At 41.5% G+C, this 21,069-nt stretch overlaps 1 protein-coding gene across 1 annotated transcript in view; it reads left to right on the top strand.

Annotated features, from left to right (window-relative positions):
• The window catches only part of Igbp1 (immunoglobulin binding protein 1), a 34,957-nt gene extending 15,768 nt beyond the window's left edge, over positions 1-19,189 (top strand). The window contains exons 5-6 of the mRNA XM_090326117.1: positions 967-1,079; positions 18,703-19,189. Coding sequence (XP_090182243.1) covers positions 967-1,079; positions 18,703-18,851 — 262 coding nt within the window. The 3' untranslated portion in view covers positions 18,852-19,189. The remainder of the gene's footprint in view (positions 1-966; positions 1,080-18,702) is intronic.
• Positions 19,190-21,069: the final 1,880 nt, after the last annotated feature.

The raw sequence follows: 21,069 nt of genomic DNA, 5'->3' as shown, positions 1-21,069 counted from the left end.
CACACAGTTACTCAGGAGGCTGAGATCTGAGGATCATGGTTCAAAGCAAGCCCAGACCTAGTCTGAGAGACTCTTATTTCCAATTAACCACTAGAAAACTGTGGCTCCGAAGAATTCAGGGACAACAAACTCTGAGTTCAAGCCCCACAACCAACATAAAAATAAACAATAAAACAACATATTTAAGTAATTGTACAAATGAGTTGAAGAGCGTTTTTTTTTCTTTCTGCCCATCCTGGGGCTTGAACTCAGGATCTGGGCACTGTCCCTGAGCTTCTTTTGCCCAAGGGTAGTGTTCTACCACTTGATCCACTACCTCTGCCTTTTTCTGAATGGTTTAACAGAAATAATGGGTCTATAGGTGGGCACCATTGGCTTAAGCCTGTAATCCTAGCTACTCAGGAGACTGAGATCTGAGGATCAGAAGTTATACTGTAACTCAAAGTGGTAGAGCACTAGCCTTGAGCTGAAGAGCTCAAGGCTCTGGGACGGTGCCCAGGCCCAGAGTTTAAGCCCCATGACCAGGCTATAAACAGAGAGAGACAGAGACAGAGAGACAGAGAGAGTGAGTCTCATGGATTTTTCTACCTGGGCTGACTTTGATCTATAATCCTCAGATCTTAGCTTCCTGAGTAGCTACGATTATAGGCATGAGCTACTAGAACCCAGGTTGAAGAGCCTTGTTTTTCTTCTGTCATGTGGTTTGATCTGGGCTCTGTCCTTGAGCTTTTTCACTCAAGGCTAACGCTGTACCACTTTGAGCTACAGCACGACTTCCAGTTTTTTGGTGATTATTTGGAGATCAGAGACTTTGTTGTATGGGCTGGCTTTGACCTGCAGTCCTCAGATCTCTGCGCTCTGAGTAGCTAGGATTACAGGTGGGAGCCACCAGCAGCTTGGGTGGCTTGAAGAGGCTTTTTTTAATGGTGCTATTTTCATTTTCTAAATGCAGTATGATTTTTGCAGAGTGTTTGGAGCTGGTTATCCAAGCCTGGCCACTATGACCGTGAGTGACTGGTATGAACAACATCAGAAATTCAGAACATTACCAGATCAGGGAATTGCCAAGCCAACATCAGGTATGGAGGAATGGGAAGAAAATACTTGTATTAATGGTTCCTTATTCACTCACAGATTCTAAGTATTGTTACACTTAAGAAGTCATCTTGGGGCTGGGAGCATGGCCTAGTGGTAGTATGCTCGCCTAGCATGCATGAAGCCCTGGGTTCAATTCCCCACTACCACATACACACAAAAAAAGCCACTACTGGTGCTGTGACTTGGGTGGCAGTGTGCTAGCCTTGAGCAAAAAGTGTCCAAGGACAGTGCCCAGGCCCTGAGTTCAAGCCCCAGGATTGGCCAAAAAAAAAGAAGTCATCTTGACATACAAGCATAGTGGGTTCTTGCTCTTTAGTTGTATGCGAATAAACTTAGGAATGGCAAGCAAGTATAGTTACAGTGAGGTAGCAAAGAGTTTATTTAAGAAAGAGGACAGAAAACTGGAATTGATGTTGTGGCTCAGTGTGGTAGAGCAATAGCCTTGAACTGAAGAGGTCAGGCACCATGCTCAGGCCCAGAGTTTAAGCCCCACAAGTGACATAAAAAAATAGAAGAATGAGCAGCAGTGCCCAGAAACGGTTTGTTTGCCTTTGATCAACATCTAGGTATTTTGTATTTTCCCTCTCCCCCTTTTACTCCTCCTTGAGGCAGTTAGATTGTGATAGATTTGTTTAAAAGGAATCTGAGTGGTAGCCACAGGATGGTGACTTGCAAGAGAGTAGCCTGAGTTATGAAAGACCTATGACCCTCCCTTGGGTGGTAGTTACCAGATGGAGGTGGGTGAGGCAAGCTGGCTTGAACTAATTAATGGTTTTCCTTTGATCTGAGCAAAGATTCAGAATAATAAAATGATTTTAGATTATACAAATTTTAAGGCAGTATTATTAAAGAAAAAAAACCAGCAAATGGTCCCCAGGGGGGATGGGACAGAACTACATTTTATTTATTGGTTTATTTTATTCATTTTATTTGTGTGTGTGTGTGTGTGTGTGTGTGTGTGTGTGTGTGTGTGTGTATATACCCATTCTGGAGCTTGAACTGAGGGCCTAAACACTGCCTCTGGGTTGTTTTTTTTTTTTTGCTCAGGACGGGCACTGTACCACTTAAGCTTCAGCTCTACTTCTGGCTTTTTGGTGATTAATTGGAGCAAACAGTTTCATAAAGCTTCTTACCATGGTTAGTTGAATACAGTCCTCATATCTCAACTGCCTAGGCATAGCTGTGATTACAGGCATGAATCATGGGTGAACAGATACATAGTATAACAACTATAAGCTGAAGAAAATATTTTTAAAGAAGCATTAGAAAACCAACAGGCATAAACTGGAAGGCAAGCCACATTTCAAAGGAAACAATGGTACTTAGAATTCTTGAGCTCAAGTACTTTTACTTTTTAAAAAAATCATTGAGTTTATATACTTTAAGGGGATTATTAATTTTTTTGCCAGTCCTGGGGCTTGAACTCAGGGCCTGAACATTGTCCTTGGGCTTTCCTCAAGGCTACCACTCTACCACTGAGCCTCAGCACCACTTCCAGCTTTTTTTTCTATGTATGTGGTATCGAGGAATCAAACTCGTGTCTTCGTGCATGCTAAGCAAGCACTCTACCACTAGGCCAAACTCCCAGCCCCCTTTAAGGGGATAAATTTTGTATATGTGAAATAAATCTCAAAATTATTTCAAAATTGTAAGGAAATTATCAAGATTAAATCCCACAGATTATTTTAAGAGCAAAGGAGAAATTTTTATTTAAGTTTCAGAAAGATAGGTACCCCTCCAAAATTTCTAAAATGTGATATTTTTTAAACTGAAAACATTTTGAATTACATCTCTCTTCTTCCATGCCACAAGCTCTAATTCTCAGAGATAGAGAGTAGAATTAAACTGTCAGACATACATATGTATACGACCTTATATCAGAGTCTTGGTGTAAGTACACTAACAATGCTGTCAATATAATGATTAAGAATAGACAAATGTTTTGCATATGCTTTCCCCATTTCTTTTCATAAAGTTGTACTATATGTACATTTTCTAAGCATATGCTCAGAACTCAGATATGCATTTGAACTCTCATTTTATCCGGATATTGCAAGTAACTATTGCAGCTAATCATCTCTATCTCTCTCTTGCTTAATCTCTTGCTTGACTTAATCTCACTCTTTAGCCAAAGTCAGTTCCCACTAGATGCAATGTCCTTGGTTCACATTTTCTCCTTTGAATGTCTTAAATATTTACTACTCTATTTTATCTTGGCATGAAATATAGGTATTAAAATGTTTGAAGGCAGGGCTGAGAGTTTAGCCTAGTGGAGAGTGCTTGCCTAGCATGCACAGAGAGCCAGGATTGATTCATCGGCACCACATAACATAGAAAAAGATGAAGTGGTGCTGTGGCTCAAGTGGTAGAGTTCTAGCCTTGAAAATGCCCAGGGATGGTGCTCAGGCCCTGAGTTCAAGCCCTAGGACTGGCAAAAAAATTTTTGAAGGCAATCTTAAGTTTGTCAGAAGATCAGTTAGTAGGTACCAGTAGCTCATGCCAGCAGTCGTAGCTGCTTAGTGTTTTGAAGCCAACCTGGGCAAAAAGTCCCTGTAAGAATGGGTATCAATATATGTGAATTAATGCACCTTCTATCTGGCAAATATCATGTAACCCTTTTATTAATTACAATAAAAATATATAAAAAAAAGAATCATATCTCAAATTAACCACTCAAAAACCAGAAGTGGTGCTGTGGCTCAAGTAGTAGAACACTAGCCTTGAGTACAGAGAGGCTCAGGGACAGCACCCAGGCCCTGAGTTCAAGTCCCTAAACTGACAGAAAGAAAGAAGGAAAGAAAAGAAAGAAAGGAAAGAAAAGAAAATCACCTAGCATGCTGAGCTGTCCATGCCATTTTTTTTCCTTTAAAGTCTGGTACTGGGTTTTTTTGTTTCTTGGTTTGTTTTTGTTTTTTGGGTCCTGAGGCTTGAACTCTGAGCTTGGGCACTTTTCCTAAGTTCTTCAGCTGAAGGCTAGTGCTCTACCACTTACAGCCACTGTGCCACTTCCAGTTTCTGGTACTTAATTGGAAATAAGAGTCACATGCCTCAGCTGACTTTGAACTGTGATCCTTAGATGTCAGCCTCCTGAATAGCTAGTTACAAATGTGCTAATTACAAGTGTAATAATTACAAGTGTGAGCTACTAGTGCCCGTCCAAACTCCCGTACTTTTTTTTTTTTTGGCCAGTTCTGGGGATTGGACTTGGCCTGAGCACTATCCTTGGACACAGATTGCTCAAGGCTAATACTCTGCCACTTAACCTATAGTGTCACTTCTATCTATTTCTACGTATGCAGTACCAGGAATCGAACCTAGGGCTTCATGCATGCTAGGCGAGCACTTTACCTCTAGGCCATGCTCCCAGCCAAACTCTGGTACTTTTATTAGAATGTATCTTATTAGTCATTCCGAGGGAAAGTTCTCAGGTATATAGTACATTTATTTTTGTTTCCATTTCCTGGAGTTCATTTTGACAAATATTTTATATTATCAGAAGTACATAGGGATTGCTCCTTTGTGTTCCTCACTTTAGAATGTAGTCCTATAATATGCTTTTACATAGAGAGTCTTTTGTACTTCTTAATTCTAGGGAATCTTCTTTTGTATTAGTAATTACCTTTGTTTTTGTTTTTGTTTTTGATCAGGCCTGGGGCTTGAATTCTAGGCCTTGGTGCTGTTTGAGCTCTGTAGCCCCTACCCTACCTCTGGGCCTAGGTGTTGTCCCTGAGTTCTTCAGCTCTAGGCTACCACAGTACCCCTGGAGCTACAGCCTCATTTCCCATTTTCTAGTGATTAATTGGAGATAAGAGTCTCTCAGTCTTTAGTGCCCCTGCTGGCTGGCTTTGAACCAGGATCCTCAAATCTCAGCCTCCTGAGTTGCTAGGATTACAGTTGTAAGCCACCAGGCCCGGCCAGTAATTAGCATTTTTGTTTATTTTTTATTTGGTTCAAGTAGTTGTACCAGTGAATTTTATCTTAACAAGTCCATTTATGAGTACAATGTTATCATCTTCTGTGAACTTTTTTTTTAATCAAGTCCCAGGACTTCTTTTTTTTTTTTATTCTATTTTATTTTAATGTATAGAAGGGTTACAGTTATATTCACCAGATAGAAGGTGCATTATTTCTCGCACATTGATACCCCTTCTCATGTTTTTGTCCTCACTTCCCTCCCCCCATCTCCTCCCCTAATCTTTTTCACCCTCCTATTTCAAATAAACAAATATATATATATATATATATATATATATATATATGCACCAGGTAACAAAGTCAGATACTATAATGATATGAGATTAACCAAAGGGTAACACAAGAGAAAAAAAATAGTAGATTAAGAACAAGTCACTCATAATTAAGCTCTTGTTTCCATGTCCTGGAGGTCCATTAATTTAGCCTCATCCTATATGGCCTTATGTATACAGAGTTTGAGTTATTGTAATCCTCTGCTAGGAGAGTCCTAAGTTTGTACTAATTATTACAAATGAGGGAAACCATTGAGCCTATGTTCCTTTGGCTTACTTCACTTAATATGATTTTTTTTCTAAGTCTTTCCATTTCATTACAAATGGGGCAATGTCATTCTTTCTGATGGCAGCATAGAATTCCATTGTGTATTAATATCACATCTTTGTGATCCAATCATCTACTGAGTGGCATCTGGGTTGGTTCCATATCTTTGCTATGGTAAAATAGTGCTGCAATGAACATCGTTGTGCTAGTGCATTTAGTATGTCCTTGTTTCTTTACAATTGGGTAAATGCCAAGAAGTGGAATTGCTGGGTCATAGGGGAGCTCTGTGTTTAGTCTTTTGAGAAACCGTGAGACTTCAACTCTGGGCCTGGGCATTGTCCCTGAGATGTGAAACTCAAGGCTTCTGCACTATACCTTGAGCCACAGCACCACTTCGAGTTTTCTGATGGTTAATTGGAGATAAGTGTCTCACATTCTTTAATGCCCAGGCTGGCCTTGATCCCCAGATCTCAGCCTCCTGAGTGGCTAGGATTACCAGCATGAACCTTGTTTAGCATTTTCACTGATGGCTGCCACTCTGCCACTTAGCTATTCCTCCACTTACAGCTTTTGGTTGGTTAAGTAGAGATAAGAATATCTCTATTTTGCTTGGGCTGGCTTCAAACTTTGGTTCTCACATCTCAGCCTACTGAGTAGTTAGAATCACAGGTGTGAGCTATCAGCACCCAACTGTAATATTGTCTTGATCATGGTGCCTCCTCTGTTATTCTCCTTCCCCTCCTATAATATTTTTTGTCAGTCATGGGGTTTGAACTCTGGCCTGGGTTCTGTCCCTGCACTCTTCAGCTCAAAGCTGTCTCTGTACCACTTGAGCCACAGCACCACTTCTGGTTTTCTGGTGGTTAATTGAAGGTAAGAACCTCATGGACTTTCCTACCCAGGCTGGCTTTGAACCATAATCCTCAGATGTCAGCCTCTTGAGTAGTTAGGATTACAGGCATGAATCAACAGCGCCCAGTTTCCACTCCTATAATACTTTAAGTGAATTGGAATTTATTTGACAAAAGGCATAATCAAAGAAAGACCATAAAAGCAGGAATACTTATACCCAGAAATGTGATAATGACTTTGGGAAAAATAGTCATTCCAGAAAGGATAGCTAAGTAAAATAGAGGGAAATAAGAATTGGTGGAAACAAAAAAATTACATCCTGAGGAGAAAAAAGAAAGGATTGATAAGCTATGTAAACAAAGCTAAGCAAGATTTGCGTCACAGTGACATATGTTAAAGAGGACAAATGACCTGGTATGTGGATAATGAAGGAGAAAATTTCATTTAGATTTATATTAAATGCTTATCTCAGTGTTGTTGCCCATGCCTTTAATCCCTGAGACAAGTAGATCATGAGTTTTCAGCCAGTCTGGGCTATATAGAAAGACCCTGTTTTTTTTTGGGGGGTTTTTTTTTTTGGTTTTGTTTTTTTACCAGGGTCTTATGGCTCATTCTTATAAAACTAGCTACTCAGGAGGCTGACATCTGAGAATTGTGGTTACAAGCTAGCCCAGACAGAAAAGTCTGTGAGACTCTTATCTCTAATTAACCACCAAAAAGCTAGTTAGAGCTATAGTTCAAGTTTTAAAGTGCTACCCTCGAGAAAAAAAAAGAAGCAGCAGCAGCAGCTCAGGGAAGCCAGGTGCGGTGGCTCATGCCTGTAGTCCTAGCTACTTAGGAGGCTGAGATCTGAGGATTGTGGTTCAAAGCCAGCCTTCACACTAAAGTCCATAAGACTCTTATCTCCAATTAACCACCAGAAAACCGGAAGTGGCACTGGGGCTCAAGGAGTAGGATGGTAGCCTTGAGGACAGCACCCAGGCCCAGAGTTCAAGTGCTACAATGGACAAAAATAAAAAAGCTCAAGGACAATGGCCAAGTCCTGAGTTCAAACCCAAGAACCAGGAAAAAAAAGTAAGTTCACACAACTTTTTTAGAAATCATTAGCCTAATAACAGTCTGTCTTGTAACCTGGATTTTGGTATTCCCGTTAAAAGAAATCAGATATATTAGCTCAGTGAAAACCTGGGATAGGAAATATATGAGATGAACTTGTCATAAATGGGAAGAAGCTTTGAATAAGATTATATCAAAAGGAATCAGTAGACAGCTTGATGTTTTCACTCCCAATTTGGCTTGAAAATGGATAACTGAGCTGATTGCAGTTGTTTATACCTATAATCCATTCAGGAGGCAGAGATGGAAAAGATTCCAATTTGATGCCAGCCCTTCCCATAAAAAGTTAACAGGGCCCCATCCCAACAACAGGAAGCATGGCTTGGGAGTTTGGCCTAGTGGTACAGTGCTTGCTTAGCATGCACGAAGACCCAAGTTTGATTCCTCAGTACCACATATACAGAAAAAGCGAGAAGTGGTGCTATGGCTCAAGGGGTAGAGTGCTATCCTTGAGAAAGCCCAAGGACAGTGCTCAAGCCCTGAGTTCAAACCTCAGGACTGGCAAAAAAGAAAAGAAAATAGTCTAAGACTTCCCTGTACAAAAATACAAGACCCTATCTCAAATATAACGTAAGCACAAGGGGTTGAGGGTATGAATCAAGTGTTCGAGCATCTGCCTAGCAAGTGTAAAGCCTTGAGTTCAAACCTCTATATCACCAAAAAAACAGCAAAGAGTACTTGGGGATTGGTTCAGTATTAGATGCTTGCTTACCACGTATGAAGCAATGGGTTTGTGCATGGGTACTAAAGAAAAAAAAATAGGATTTATATGTATAGGTCAGAGGAAGAGGTACTTGACTTAGCATATATGAATGCCTGGATTCAGTCCCCAGCATCAGACACACAAAAAGTGTGGTTTAGAATAGCAGTCATTTAATTCCAATACCCAAATGTTGATTCCTCTTTTCTAAAAGTTTGAATTTTTCTTATTTTCCAGTTGACACGTGAGATTATAAATATTTCAAGAGAAACACATTTTTCCACAAACATCCTCACTTTGGTGAATTCACTGAAAATATCTTTTGAGGGTGGGGCTCACTACCTATATGTCATGCTATTCTGAAACTCGTGATCCTCCTGCCATGAGTGTTAGGATTACAAGTGTACCTCACCACACCTGGCTCAAGCGTGTGTGTGTGTGTGTGTGTGTGTGTGTGTGTGTGTGTGTGTGTGTGTGTGTGTGTGTGTTGTGATCCTGAAGATTGAATCCAGGAAGGGTTTTGTGAATACTAGGCCATTTCTACATCCCACCCCCCAGTCCCAAAATATATGTGTGTGGGGGGGTGGGTGTGTGGAGCAGGGAGAGAGTGCACTGGGGCTTGAACTCAGGGCCTGGGTAATGTCCCTTAGCTTTATTCTCTCAAATCTGACACTCTACCACTTGAGCTACCACTCCATTTCTGGCTTTTTGATGGTTAATTGGAGTTCCAGAAACTTTCCTGCCTAGACTGGCTTCAAATTGGGATCCTCAGATTTCAGCCTCCTGAGTGGCCAGGGATTACAGGTGTCAGCCACCAGTTCCCAGCTTCAAAATGTTATTTTCTAATACTATTCTCCAATAAAAGAAACAGGGTTCGTTGGAGAAATGGATAGTTCTGGTTAGACTGTATACCAGATAATCATGGAGCATCTTGTTTTACTGGAAATGAATTGTAAAAGAAAGAGTAGGTGTTAAAGAATACAAGAGCCAACTGAAAGCACGCAATGAAAAGTAGCCAAAACCAGAATACTTTAAGCAGGAAAAATGATTATAACAGGGAATAAAATACCCATGAGTCTATAGTGATAGAACAAATGGTTGCATAAATAAGTAGAGACAAATGTCTTCAATAAAAATCCCATGTAGTTTAAATAAACACTGTTGCTCCAAAGAGGGAGTAGCCTAATTCTTCCCAACTCTGATAAGTGACTTGCTTGCAAGCATTCACTGAAAGGAGGAGAAAGGAGTAATTTTTTAGTTCTGGAAATGCTGTGGCTATTACCTTAGTCACATGTTCAAGACTCTCTTCAGTGATAGGTCAGGTTGACAGAATAACATGTAAAATTGGTATGTGATGATAAGAGCACTTTACCCCTGTCATATTCTCCAGTACACCTAGCACTGGTCTAAAAGACGCAATATCAAAAGAAGGACATCCTACAAAATACCTAACCCATATTCCAACTGTGTGCAAGACATCAGAAACAAGTAGTTTGAGAAACACTCATAGCCCAGAAGAGAATGGCTAAGTGTAATTTGGTATGTGATAGGATCCTAAAATTGAGAGGGGCATGAGATGAAGCCTAAATAAGTTTGAATACTACGAATTTGAATTATGAGTAATGTTAACAGTAAGAATAACTGGTTGCAAGCTGATGGGAACATGTTACTGTATTAATTTTTCTCTAAGTCTAAAAATTTCATCATTAAAAACTTTAGCCGAGCTGGGAGTTTGGCCTAGTGGTAAAGTGCTGGCCTAGCATGCATGAAGACCCGGGTTCAATTCCTCAGTACCACATACATAGAAAAAAAAAAGCCAAAAGTGGTGCTGTGGCTCAAGTGGTAGAGTTCTAGCCTTGAGAAAGTCCAAGAATAGTGCTTAGGCCCTGAGCTCAAGCCCAGGACTGGCAAAAAAAAAGAAAGAAAGAAACTTTAGCCTAGCTGGCTCACACCTGTGATCCTAGCTACTGTGGAGACTGAGATCTGAGGATTGTGGTTCAAAGCCAGCCCAGGCAGGAAAGACCAAGAGACTCTTATCTCCAATTAATAACCCCCAAACCATAAGTGGCTCTGAGGCCCAAAGTGGTAGAGCACTAGCCTTGAGCTGAAGAGCTCAGGGACAGAGGCCAGGCCCAGAGTTCAAGCCCTACAACTGTCTTATTCTTAGAATCCTACCAACTCAAAAGGCTGAAAGCCAAGGAATCAAGTTTTGAAGCCAGCTCAGGCAAAAAACTTCTGTAGATTCCAGTTAACCAGCCTACAGCGAGGCTAGAAGTGTACATCAAGTGCTAAAGCACCAGCCTTGAGTAGGCAAGCCAAGCTATAGTGTGACATTCTGAAATCAATCCCCATGACTAGCAAAAAATAAATAAAATTCATATTTTAAGGAATTGTTGCATTTGGTTAAAATCCTCAAATGCATTCATATTCATGATTTCATAATTTTACTTATTATATTTGATTTAAGATAGGATTTCTCATGGAATTATAATCCTAATCCTTTTGTACAATTACTGTGAGTGAACAAATGGGTGAATGATAGGGTTTCATTCTTAATCCAACTGGCCACCAAACGACAAACTCCTTTTTTTTTTTGCTGTACTACTTGAGCCACAGCACCACTTCTGTCTCTTTCTTACACTTGATCCTCTCTCAACCACTGCGATTACAGTTGTGCACTACTATACCTAGCCCATAATTGTTTTAAAGCTAAAGCAAAGCAAAGCACCAGTTACTCATGCCAGTAATCCTAGCTACTCAAGAAACTGAGCTCTGAGAATCATGTTTCTAAGTTAGTCCAAACAGAATCTTATCTCCAATTAGCCAGCAAAAACCTAAAATTTGAGACATTGTTCAGATGGTAGAGCATAAAATGAGAGATTGAGGCCCTGAGTTCAAGCCCTAAATACTGGAGTAAAAAATAACCGCTCATGCCTGTAATCCTAAGTACCCAAAGGCTAAGGTAAAGATTGCTTTGAAGCCAGCCTGCACAGGAAAGTTTGTGAGACTCATTTCCAAGTAATTACCACAAAACCACAAAACAAATTGACTTCAGAGAGTAATAGGGAACTTAGTTTGCTTTCTTGAGAAGTAGTAAGTGAAGGAATCAAGTACCTTCTTTTCTTTCTTCTTTTCTTTTCTTTTCTTTTTTGTGGGTCACAGGGCTTGAACTAGCCTGAGCTCTTCAGCTCAAGGCTACCACTCTACCTCTGGGCCCAGGCGCTGTCCCTGAGCTCTTCATCTCAAGGCTACCACCTTACCCTTGAGCCAAGCCTCACTTCCCATTTTCTAGAGGTTAGTTGGAGATAAGAGTCTCAGGTTCTTTTGTGCCAGGGCTGGTTTTGAACTTGATCCTCAGATCTCAGCCTCCTGAGTAGCTAGGATTACAGGCATGAGCCACACTCACCAGGCACTCAAATATTTTCTTACTGAGTGTCTAAATAGTAATAGATAAGGGAGGCCAGAAGTTTGGCCTAGTGGTAGAGAGCTTGCCTAGCGTGGGGTCCAGGGGTAGACAAACTATGAGACCACTCAGAATACGAACAATTGAGATGTTAAAAGTATATTGAGCAGGGAAGGAGCTGATGTGCCAGGACTACAACCCGAGGTCGGGATCTTGGAGTATAGCCCCAATCTGTAAAAGCCGGCGGTTTTTAAAGAAGGCCAGAACACATGCTGGGGGTTTCACACTATAAATCTCATACATTATCTATAGTCAAGATGCATCTGGTTGTGGGTGCCAAGATGTCTCAAGATACAGCCTTAGTCTAGATAAAGGAATGGTAGGGAAATGGGTGTTAAGTCTAGGTAAACAGTGACAGAGGGAAGCAGGGAGAAGGAAAGGGCTCTAAACCTCTGTTTAGAGCCTAATTTCCACAATTCCATTAGAATACATTTTCCCCATTTCCCACATTATACATGAAGACCCGGGTTCAATTCCTCGGTACCACATACATAGAATAAGCCGGAAATGGTGCTGTGGCTCAATTGCTACAGCTTTAGCCTTGAGAAAGCCCAAGGACAGGCCCTGATTTCAAGTCCCCAGGACTGGCAAAAAAATAGATAAGGGAAAGCCTCTCTTTATAAAATTGTTCCTTTTAGTGAAAAAATTTAAAAGTAGAAGAATCTCCCCAGTAAATTAGCAGATCCAGTCATAGAACATTAGCAGCTGCTAGTATCATGGTTAGCTTTCTTTTTTTCTTTTTCTTTTTTTTTTTTTGGTGGCTCATGGGTCTTGATCTGGGCCTGGGTGCTGTCCCTGAGGTCTTCATCTCAAGGCTACCACCCTACCCTTAAGCCAAGCCCCACTTCCTGTTTTCTAGAGATTAATTGGAGATAAGAGTCTCAGGTCCTTTTGTGCCCAGGCTGGCTTTGAACCTTGATCCTCAGATCTCAGCCTCCTGAGAATTTACGATTACAGGCAGGCTTATAGGCAGGCGATTACAGACTGTGAGCCACCTGCCTGGCTTCAAGAATCTTATCTCCAATCTCCAATTGTCTTGTTTTGGCTCATAGTTTCAGACTTCCGTACACAGTCCCTTTGTCCCCTCACTTTGACCTTGTGGAAAGATGAAGCATCTTGCAAAAAGTTTGTGGCAGAGCAAAGTTCATACTTCATGGCATACAGGAAGCAGAGAAGGGGTAAAGGAACTAGGTTCTACATGCTCTATGTTCCATCTTTCTTTACCCTTGCAAGCTGACTTCTATGTCTTAGGACAAAATCCTTTGGGAGACCTTTGAGATTCAAACCTTCACAGAACAAATGAGACACAGTCCTGGAGCTTGAACGCAGGGCCTGAGCACTGTCCTTGGGCTTTTCTCAAGGCTTAGTGCTCAGCTGCTTGATCCACAGCACTGCTTCTGGCTTATCTATGTATGTGGTATCGAGGAATCAAACCCAGGTCTTTGTGCACGCTAGGCAAACACTCTACTTCTAGGACAAACTCCTAGCCCCTGCATAGTTAAGTTTTATAAATAAATTTTGTAATTAAAAAAAATAGTAGCTAGGTCAGGTACTTAGAGCCTGTTAAGACTAGCTACTCAGGAGGCTGAGATCTGAGGATTGTGGTTCAAAGCCAGCCCAGACACAAAAGTCTGTGAGACTTTTCTCTCCAATTAACCAACAAAACCCAGAAGTTTGTGCTGTGGCTCAATGGATAAGGAGGTAGCTTTGAGCTGAAGAACTCAGGAACAGTGTGTAGGCACAGAGTTCAAACCCCACTACTGACAAAACAAACCAAAAACAAAAACAAAACAAAACAATAGCTTGGCTACAGTGGCTCAGATTTGTAATCCTATCTACTCAGGAGGCTGAGATTTGTGGATCCCAATTCAAAACTGATCCAAACAGAAAAGTTCATGAGAAATGTCTAATTAATTCCAATTAACCCATAAAAATTCAGAAGCAGAGCTGTGGTGCCAGCCTTGATCTAAAAAAAGCTAAGGCACAGTACCCAGGTTTTAAGTACAAGCCTCCTATTAGCACAGAGATTAAAAAAAGAGCAAACTAAATCAAGATATTTTTGAATTTGAGTCTACCCTGGGCTATATAGTGACATTCTATTTCAAAAATTAAAATGGAAGGAAAAAAAACCCTAAAGTTTAATCTGTGCATCCACATACATCTTGGGGATATGTGAAACATAGATAGCTTCTTGACTGTGGGACCTGGTGAATGAACGCCTTAGGAAATGGAACATGTCAGAGAGTTTAGCTTCTTGTGTAGATAACTGGTAAAGAAAGAAAACAATGATGGGGGTCCCTGGAGACCAAAAAAGGTAATAAAATATTTTGAAAATGTCAGGACTAACCTCAAAAATATGGAGCTGTGGCTACACAAAAGAAATCAGAAACAAACCATGTTTTGTTTATATGAAATGTCTACAATAGTTGAATCAGTGGTGCTAGAAAGGAGATTATTGGTTGCAGGTGCAAAGGGGATAGTCTGTAAATGGGTACCAGGCATCTTTAGGGAATAACAAAAATCTTTTGAATTGCATGCTAGTGGTGGTAAAACTGTACTAAAAATTGAGTATAACCTGAATATTGTACAAATGGACAACTGGTGTGGAAGGTTATACACATAGGCAATAAAGCTATAATAAAGGAGGAAGTTATTGCTGTGGGATGTGGCACTGCGTACTGGGAAGTAGTTTATGGTTTTGTGGGATGTACAGGGTAGTTTAGGGAAAGCTCCAAAAAAATCTGTTTCTTCACCCAAGGGGAATTTAGGAGTCTCCCTCACAAAATCTTGTATTTTCTTTTGTATATTTGTGTATTTTCTATACTTTGTGGCTACCTTTACTGTATTTTGCAACAAAAAGGTTAAAAGAAGAAAAGAACACTAGATCCCTAATCTTTTAGAAGAGATCAGATCAGTGATAGGAATTTTCTCATGGGAAAACTTAGGGTAGCCAGGAAAATGCTACTCTCCCTCATAAGAAAAGAATTAATTCAGAAGAGACATTAAGAAGTTCACTGATTTTCTTTTGGCTGTACACCACATAATAATTGCCATTCAGTCCACAGAACCTGTTCTAGGCATGTGATAAAGCAACACAGGCATTCTTTTCTGCTGGTTCCAATTACACCTTGATTTTCCGTTTGACACATACAACAAAATGATGTAATAACAGAAATGGGGTAGGGTTAGGGGCATGGCCTAGTGGTAGAGTACTTGCCTAGCATGCATGAAGCCCTAAGTTTGATTCCTTCGTACCACATACACAGAAAAGGCTGGATGTGGTGCTGTGGTTCAAGTGGTAGAGCACTAGCCATGAGAAAGCCCAAGGATAGTGCCCTGGCTCTGAGTTCAAACCCCAGGACTGGGAAAAAAACAAACAAAAAACCCTGTTGGTAAAAGAAGAAATATAACCGGTAATCTGTAGTCAATCTCCCTTTCTTGGCAGTTCACAAGTCATTTATTTTTATTGCTATTATAATAATGATGTGCAGAGGGATTACCATTTCATAGGTCAGGTAATACATTTCTTTTTTTATTTCTTTTTGGAGGGGGGGTTGTGAGTTCAAATCCAGCCTGGGCACTACTAAAGTCCATGAGACTCTTATCTCCAATTAACCACCAGAAAATCGGAAGTGTCACTGTGACTCAAGGGGTAGGGCAGTAGCTTGAGCTGAAGAGCTCAGGGACAGTACCGAGGACTACTTCAAGTCCCATGACTGTCAACAAAAGGGGATATAAAAGATTGAGGGGGTCCAGGAGTGTGGTCTAGTGATAGAGTGCTTGCTTAAGATGCACAAATCCCTGGGTTCAATTCTTCTATGCCACCTACACAGAAAAAGCTGCAAGTGGCTCTCGTCGTAGAGTGCTGGCCTTGAGCAAGAAAAGCTCAATGACAGTACCCAGGCCCTGAGTTCAAGCACCATGACTGGCAAAAAATAAAAAAGAGGGAGGGACATCATGGTCTTTTCTAACAACTTCCTTCAGCATGGGGTCATTATGGGGAAGGAAGGGACAGGGTCTTAAGAGTAGTTGCTTGAAGAAGAAAAACAGTCTTGTTCCCAGGTTGTGGTCAGAAAGATTGCTGTTTTGCTATCAGGAACTTCTGGAAAAGATTTTTTAATAGGGTAAAAAGGTTAAGATAGCCTCAAAAGGCTAAACATAGAGCTCCCCTATGACCCAGCAATTCCACTACTTGGCATTTACCCAACCATCCAGAAACAAGGGTACACTAAATCCACTAGCACAACAATGTTCATTGCAGCACTATTCACCATAGCAAAGATATGGAACCAACCTAGATGTCCCTCAGTTGATGAGTGGATCAACAAGTTGTGGTATTTGTACACAATGGAATTCTATGCTGCTGTCAGAAAAAAACGACATCGCCCCATTTGTTAGGAAATGGAAAGACTTAGAAAAAATCATAAGTGAAGTAAGCCAGACTCAAAGGAACTTAGGCTCAATGGTTTCCCTCATTTGTCATAATCAGTAGAAACCTTGGGCTCTACTAGCAGAGATTTGCAATAGAGCAAAACCTTGATACATAAGGCCATATAGTATGAAGCTAATTGAAAGGACCTCCAGGATATTGAAACAAAAGCCATATAATGAATTATTGTTGTCCTTAATGTACTATGTTAGCTCTCATCTCCTTTGCTGTCCCTTGGTTATCTCATATTGTTATAGTATCTCACTTTGTTATCTGATATATTGAATTTATTTGTATTTGGTTATTTGAAATTTGATAGGGAAGGGGGGAAAACCAAGATGGGTTGGGGGGGTGTGAGGGAGGGTAATGGGTACCAAGACATGTGAAAGGGTATCAATGTATGTGAATTAATGCACTTTCTATCTGGCAAATATCATGTAACCCTTTTATTAATTACAATAAAAATATTTTTAAAAAAAGATTGGTTACTAGACCAAACTCCTGGCTCTTAGAAAATTTTTGTACTCAAATAACATAGTTTTTCTCAATGTTGGGGGTTGGGAGTGTAGCCTGTGCAAAGGGAGATAAGTTTCTTTAATTTTAGATCTGCTTTCGAATCCCGAATGGCTAGATTTAAGATACAAGCCAAGGAGCTGTCTGTCAGCCAGAGTAGGCTGTTATGACGCCACGTAGAGCGCAGTGAGGAAAAGAACCTATATTAGGGTGTCCCCAAATACTGAATTAAGACTGATGTGATCACCTAGAGTCTAGGCATCCCCAACAACTAATCAGATAGAGGGTCGCCAGAACCCATGCACTAGAAGTTTCAATCTTGAGGGCCCTTCAAGAAGGAATCCAAGGCTGGGCATGGTGGCTCACACCTGTAATCCTAGCTACTCAGGAAACTGAGATCTGAGGATCAAGGTTCAAAGCCAGGCCAGGCACCAAAGGACCTGAGACTCTTATCTCCAGTTAACTTCTAGAAAATGAGAAGTGAGGCTTGGCTCAAGGGTAGGGCAGTAGCCTTGAGCTGAAGAGCTCAGGGACATCACCCAGGCCTAGGAGTAGGGTGGTAGCCTTGAGCCCCATGACCCGCAAACAAGAAAAAGAAAGAAAGAAAGAAAGAAAGAAAGAAAGAAAGAAAGAAAGAAAGAAAGAAAGAAAGAAAGAGAAGGAGGAGGGGGAAGAGGAAGAGGAAGAGGAAGAAGAAAAGGAAATCCAAGATCTTGTTTCACAGTGCCCAAAGGGAGGTGCAGGTGGTGGGTGTAGATGATCGAATGGTGAGTGATCTCCAAGTCTGGAGGGGGTGGGGAGAAGAAATGTGGACAGAGTCCCCTAAAAGGCTAGGAGTCCTCTGGAGTCCTCTGTCCAAGAAAACAAGCAGAGATTTCAGCAGACCAGAGCGAGTTTTAATCATTCCTGAAGAGGGATCCATGTAGCAGTAAGCAAGGTCAGAGAAGCAAGGAGTGTGGGGCGGGTGTTAGGTTTTTATACATTCTAAGGTGAGATCTCTAGAATTTCTTTCTCCTGTCCTGCTGGGGATTTATGCTTCAAACTGTTCGTTTTGGGCTTATTGTAGGCTACCCTAATGATGCCGGCAGTCCCGTACTTTCGGATAAAGTAAGGGGTGAAATTTTCCTGAGAACCAAGAGGGATCTCTGGATGGTCACTTGGGCATGAAAGCAAGGTTGAGTTTTAAGAACAAAGCAGATTCCCATCTTTTTTTGGGGGGGGAGTGTGGGGGCAATCCTGGGACTTGAACTCTGGGCCTAAGCACTGTCCTTGGGGTTTCTCAAGGCTAGCACTCTTCCAGTTGTGTGTGTGTATGTGATACTGAGGAATCGAACCTAGGGTTTCATGCATGCTAGGCTAGTACTCTACCACTAAGCCACACTCTAGGGCCTCCTGTCATTTTTTACTACAGTGGTTTTGGATTGCTGCAGTTTCTTATTGTTTTTGCTGCTGGTGTTTATGCTTTTTGTTTTAGGTACAAGTGGTTAGCCACGTTAGTAAGAATTATTTCCCAAAGTAGAATTCATTGGGTTGGTAGGGAAAAACCTTTTGTGTTTGGGTCTTCTGCATGTCCTTCTTTTTTTTTTTTTTGGTCAGTCATGGAGCTTGAACTCTGGGCCTGGGCGCTGTCCCTGAGGTCTTCAGCTCAAGGCTAGTGCTCTACCACTTTGCCACAGCACCACTTCCGGTTTTCTGGTGGCTAATTGGAGATAAGAATCTCACAGACATTTGTTCCCTCATTAGCTTTGCATCTTGATCCTCAGATCTCAGCATCCTGAAGTAGCTAGGATTACAGGCATGAGCCACTGGCTCTTTGCGTGTCCATTCTTCTTATTATACTCACTGTGTAATATGTGAAACAGTAGAGGTATCCCCATGTGTGTGAGCCCAGGGCAGACCATTAGTTAAACTCTTGTTTTCATTGTCTATGTTCCCAGTGGAACTGGGTCCCCTGTTACTTATTAACATTCCCTCAACTTTTTGTCCCCTCCCCCCTTTCTCATTTTCCCACTTCAGCTGAAATCAAAAAAGCAGCCCAACAACGGGAAGATCAAGAAGAAAAGGAGGATGAAGATGATGAGAAAACAGTTCACAGAATGCGGGAATGGGATGATTGGAAGGACACCCACCCTAGGGGCTATGGCAACCGACACAATATGGGTTAATCTTCTCAGTGTGACCCAATGACCACATAATGGCAGATGAATCATGATGACAGATAACACTGCACAGCTTCCCTGCCCAGGAAAGCTATACATCCTTCTGTCCCTGGGCTCCTGCTTCAGCTGTTTATGACAAAGGCAAAGACACGGAATCTTTCTTTGCATTCAGAAAAATGTCAAGCAGTTAAAGTGTGTTTGTGTACCCTATGTGATGACCAGTGGTCTTGTTTAGTACTATTCTCATGGTGTGGTCTGATTTCTTAAGCAGATAGAAAAGAGCACTGACAAATTCCTCTCTATGGCTATGTAAATTCTCTTGAGAAAATAAAATTCATGTGAGTCTGTGCAAAAATGAGTTGGTTGGTTGGTTGGTTTTGTGGTGACTTAGGGGATTCCACTATGGGAATGAACCTGATTATCTACCTTTATTCTTTACTTTTTTTATTTTTTGCCAGTCCTGGACTTGAGCTCAGAGCATGAGCATTGTGCTTGGACTTTCTCAAGGCTAGAGCTTTACCACTTGAGCCTCAGCACCACTTCCAGCTTTTATCTATGTATGTGGTACCGAGGAATCGAACCTGGGTCTTTGTGCATGCTAGGTAAGCACTCTACCACTCGGCCAAACTCTCGGCTCTTATCTGCCTTTATTTTGTGTGGGGAATTATCCAGCATTTGAACTTCCCAAACTTCTTCCTATTGGCTTGGCCGGAAACATGTGAGTACCACTGTATAAGGGGAAGAAGTCACAAAAGCCAGGCCTCTCTGCCACTCAGCAATGGTTTCAGGTGAAAGGACCCTAAAGAGTTAGGGGTCTGTAATTCAGTCTCGCTTATCTTCTCTGACCTTGGCCAACTGAAAGGAAAGCTCCAGAGAAAGCATTTGAAATTCATCCTTCACTTTCTTAGAAACATCTCCCTAAGCCTGAAGGCAAAGGAAATCTTCAGGCTATATGCTGGATCCTCTCCTACTTTGGCTACTTCAGACCACCTTGGCCTGTGTTGCCTAAACGGTGCTGTACCTGGCATAGTATGAACTAATGGTCCAGGAAACGTGCCAGACTTGTTGAGCTGCTTAGTGACTACCTAAAGCCATACTGGTAACTGGGTGTGAAGGAGGATACAGCACTGGGGACACTGAAAGTATTGACTTTCTGGGCTAAAGACTATCTCAGCTCTTGGATTGAAATCCTATAAAAGCAGCCATGTGTTGAAACAAATGATCTGCATAGAAAACTTCCCTTTGTTTTTAGTGGCATTGGTATACTTAGATTTCCATTTGAAAGGAAGATGACTCAGCCCTCCTAATCCAGTTTCTGCAGTCTATGTGAGGAAAGGGGTTTGCAGAGAAGCTCAGTTCCCTCTTGTTTACAGGGTGGGAAGTGGACGGCTGTCAGGTGATGAGGAGGAGGCTGTTTCGTGGGTGGTGACAGCAAGAAGACTACCAATAATATCTTTGTATACTGCTTAATAGAGGACTCATCTCACCCGCACACAGAAGCGCCTTAAGCTGGGAGAACAGATTAAACTCCCCCACAGAGTTGGAAGTGAACAATATTTTCAGCTCTCTTTCAATGTTAGCAGGTAGCCTCTAGCCATACCTGTTCCTTCCACTTAAAAACCCACCCAGAGCCGGTTGCAGTGGCTCCCACCTGTAATCCTAGCTACTCAGGAGGCTAAGGTCTAAGGATCACAGTTCAGAGCCAGCCTGGTACTTAAGACTGTGAGACTCTTATCTCCAATTAATTCAAAAAGGGGAAGTAAGGCTGTGACTTGAGGAATAGGGTGGTATAGCCTTGAGCTGAAGAGCTTAGGGACAATGCCCAGGCCCAGAGTTCAAGCCCTGTGATCCAAAAAAAAAGCCACCCAGAATTCATGTCTAAAACAGAACAGGTTGGAATTTTTTCTTGGTGCTGATAAATTTAAGATAGGCCTTCCATATCCTGTTATCCCAATACTTTAGGAGGCCGAGGCAGGAGGATTACAAATGGAGGCCAGTTTGGGCTACCTAGTGAGACTCCTATTTCTGTCCAGTGTCACATTTCTGAATTTCAGAAAGTTGTGCAAGGGGTTTGTAATTTAACATTCTCACCCTTTCTCATTTTCTGAACTGCAAAAGTTGTAAGTGGCTTACAACTTAACATGTCCATTCAAGTCTCCAGTGCTTCTTGACCAGTTACCCTTTCCATCATTCTCTGTCACATCTCATATCTGTTATCTCCCCC

Source organism: Megascapheus bottae, chromosome X, assembly GCF_031878675.1.
Source record: "Megascapheus bottae isolate mThoBot1 chromosome X, mThoBot2.hap1, whole genome shotgun sequence".
Taxonomy (NCBI): domain Eukaryota; kingdom Metazoa; phylum Chordata; class Mammalia; order Rodentia; family Geomyidae; genus Megascapheus; species Megascapheus bottae.
The sequence above is the reverse complement of the archived record's forward strand: the minus strand, read 5'-3'. Positions and strand labels throughout refer to the sequence as shown.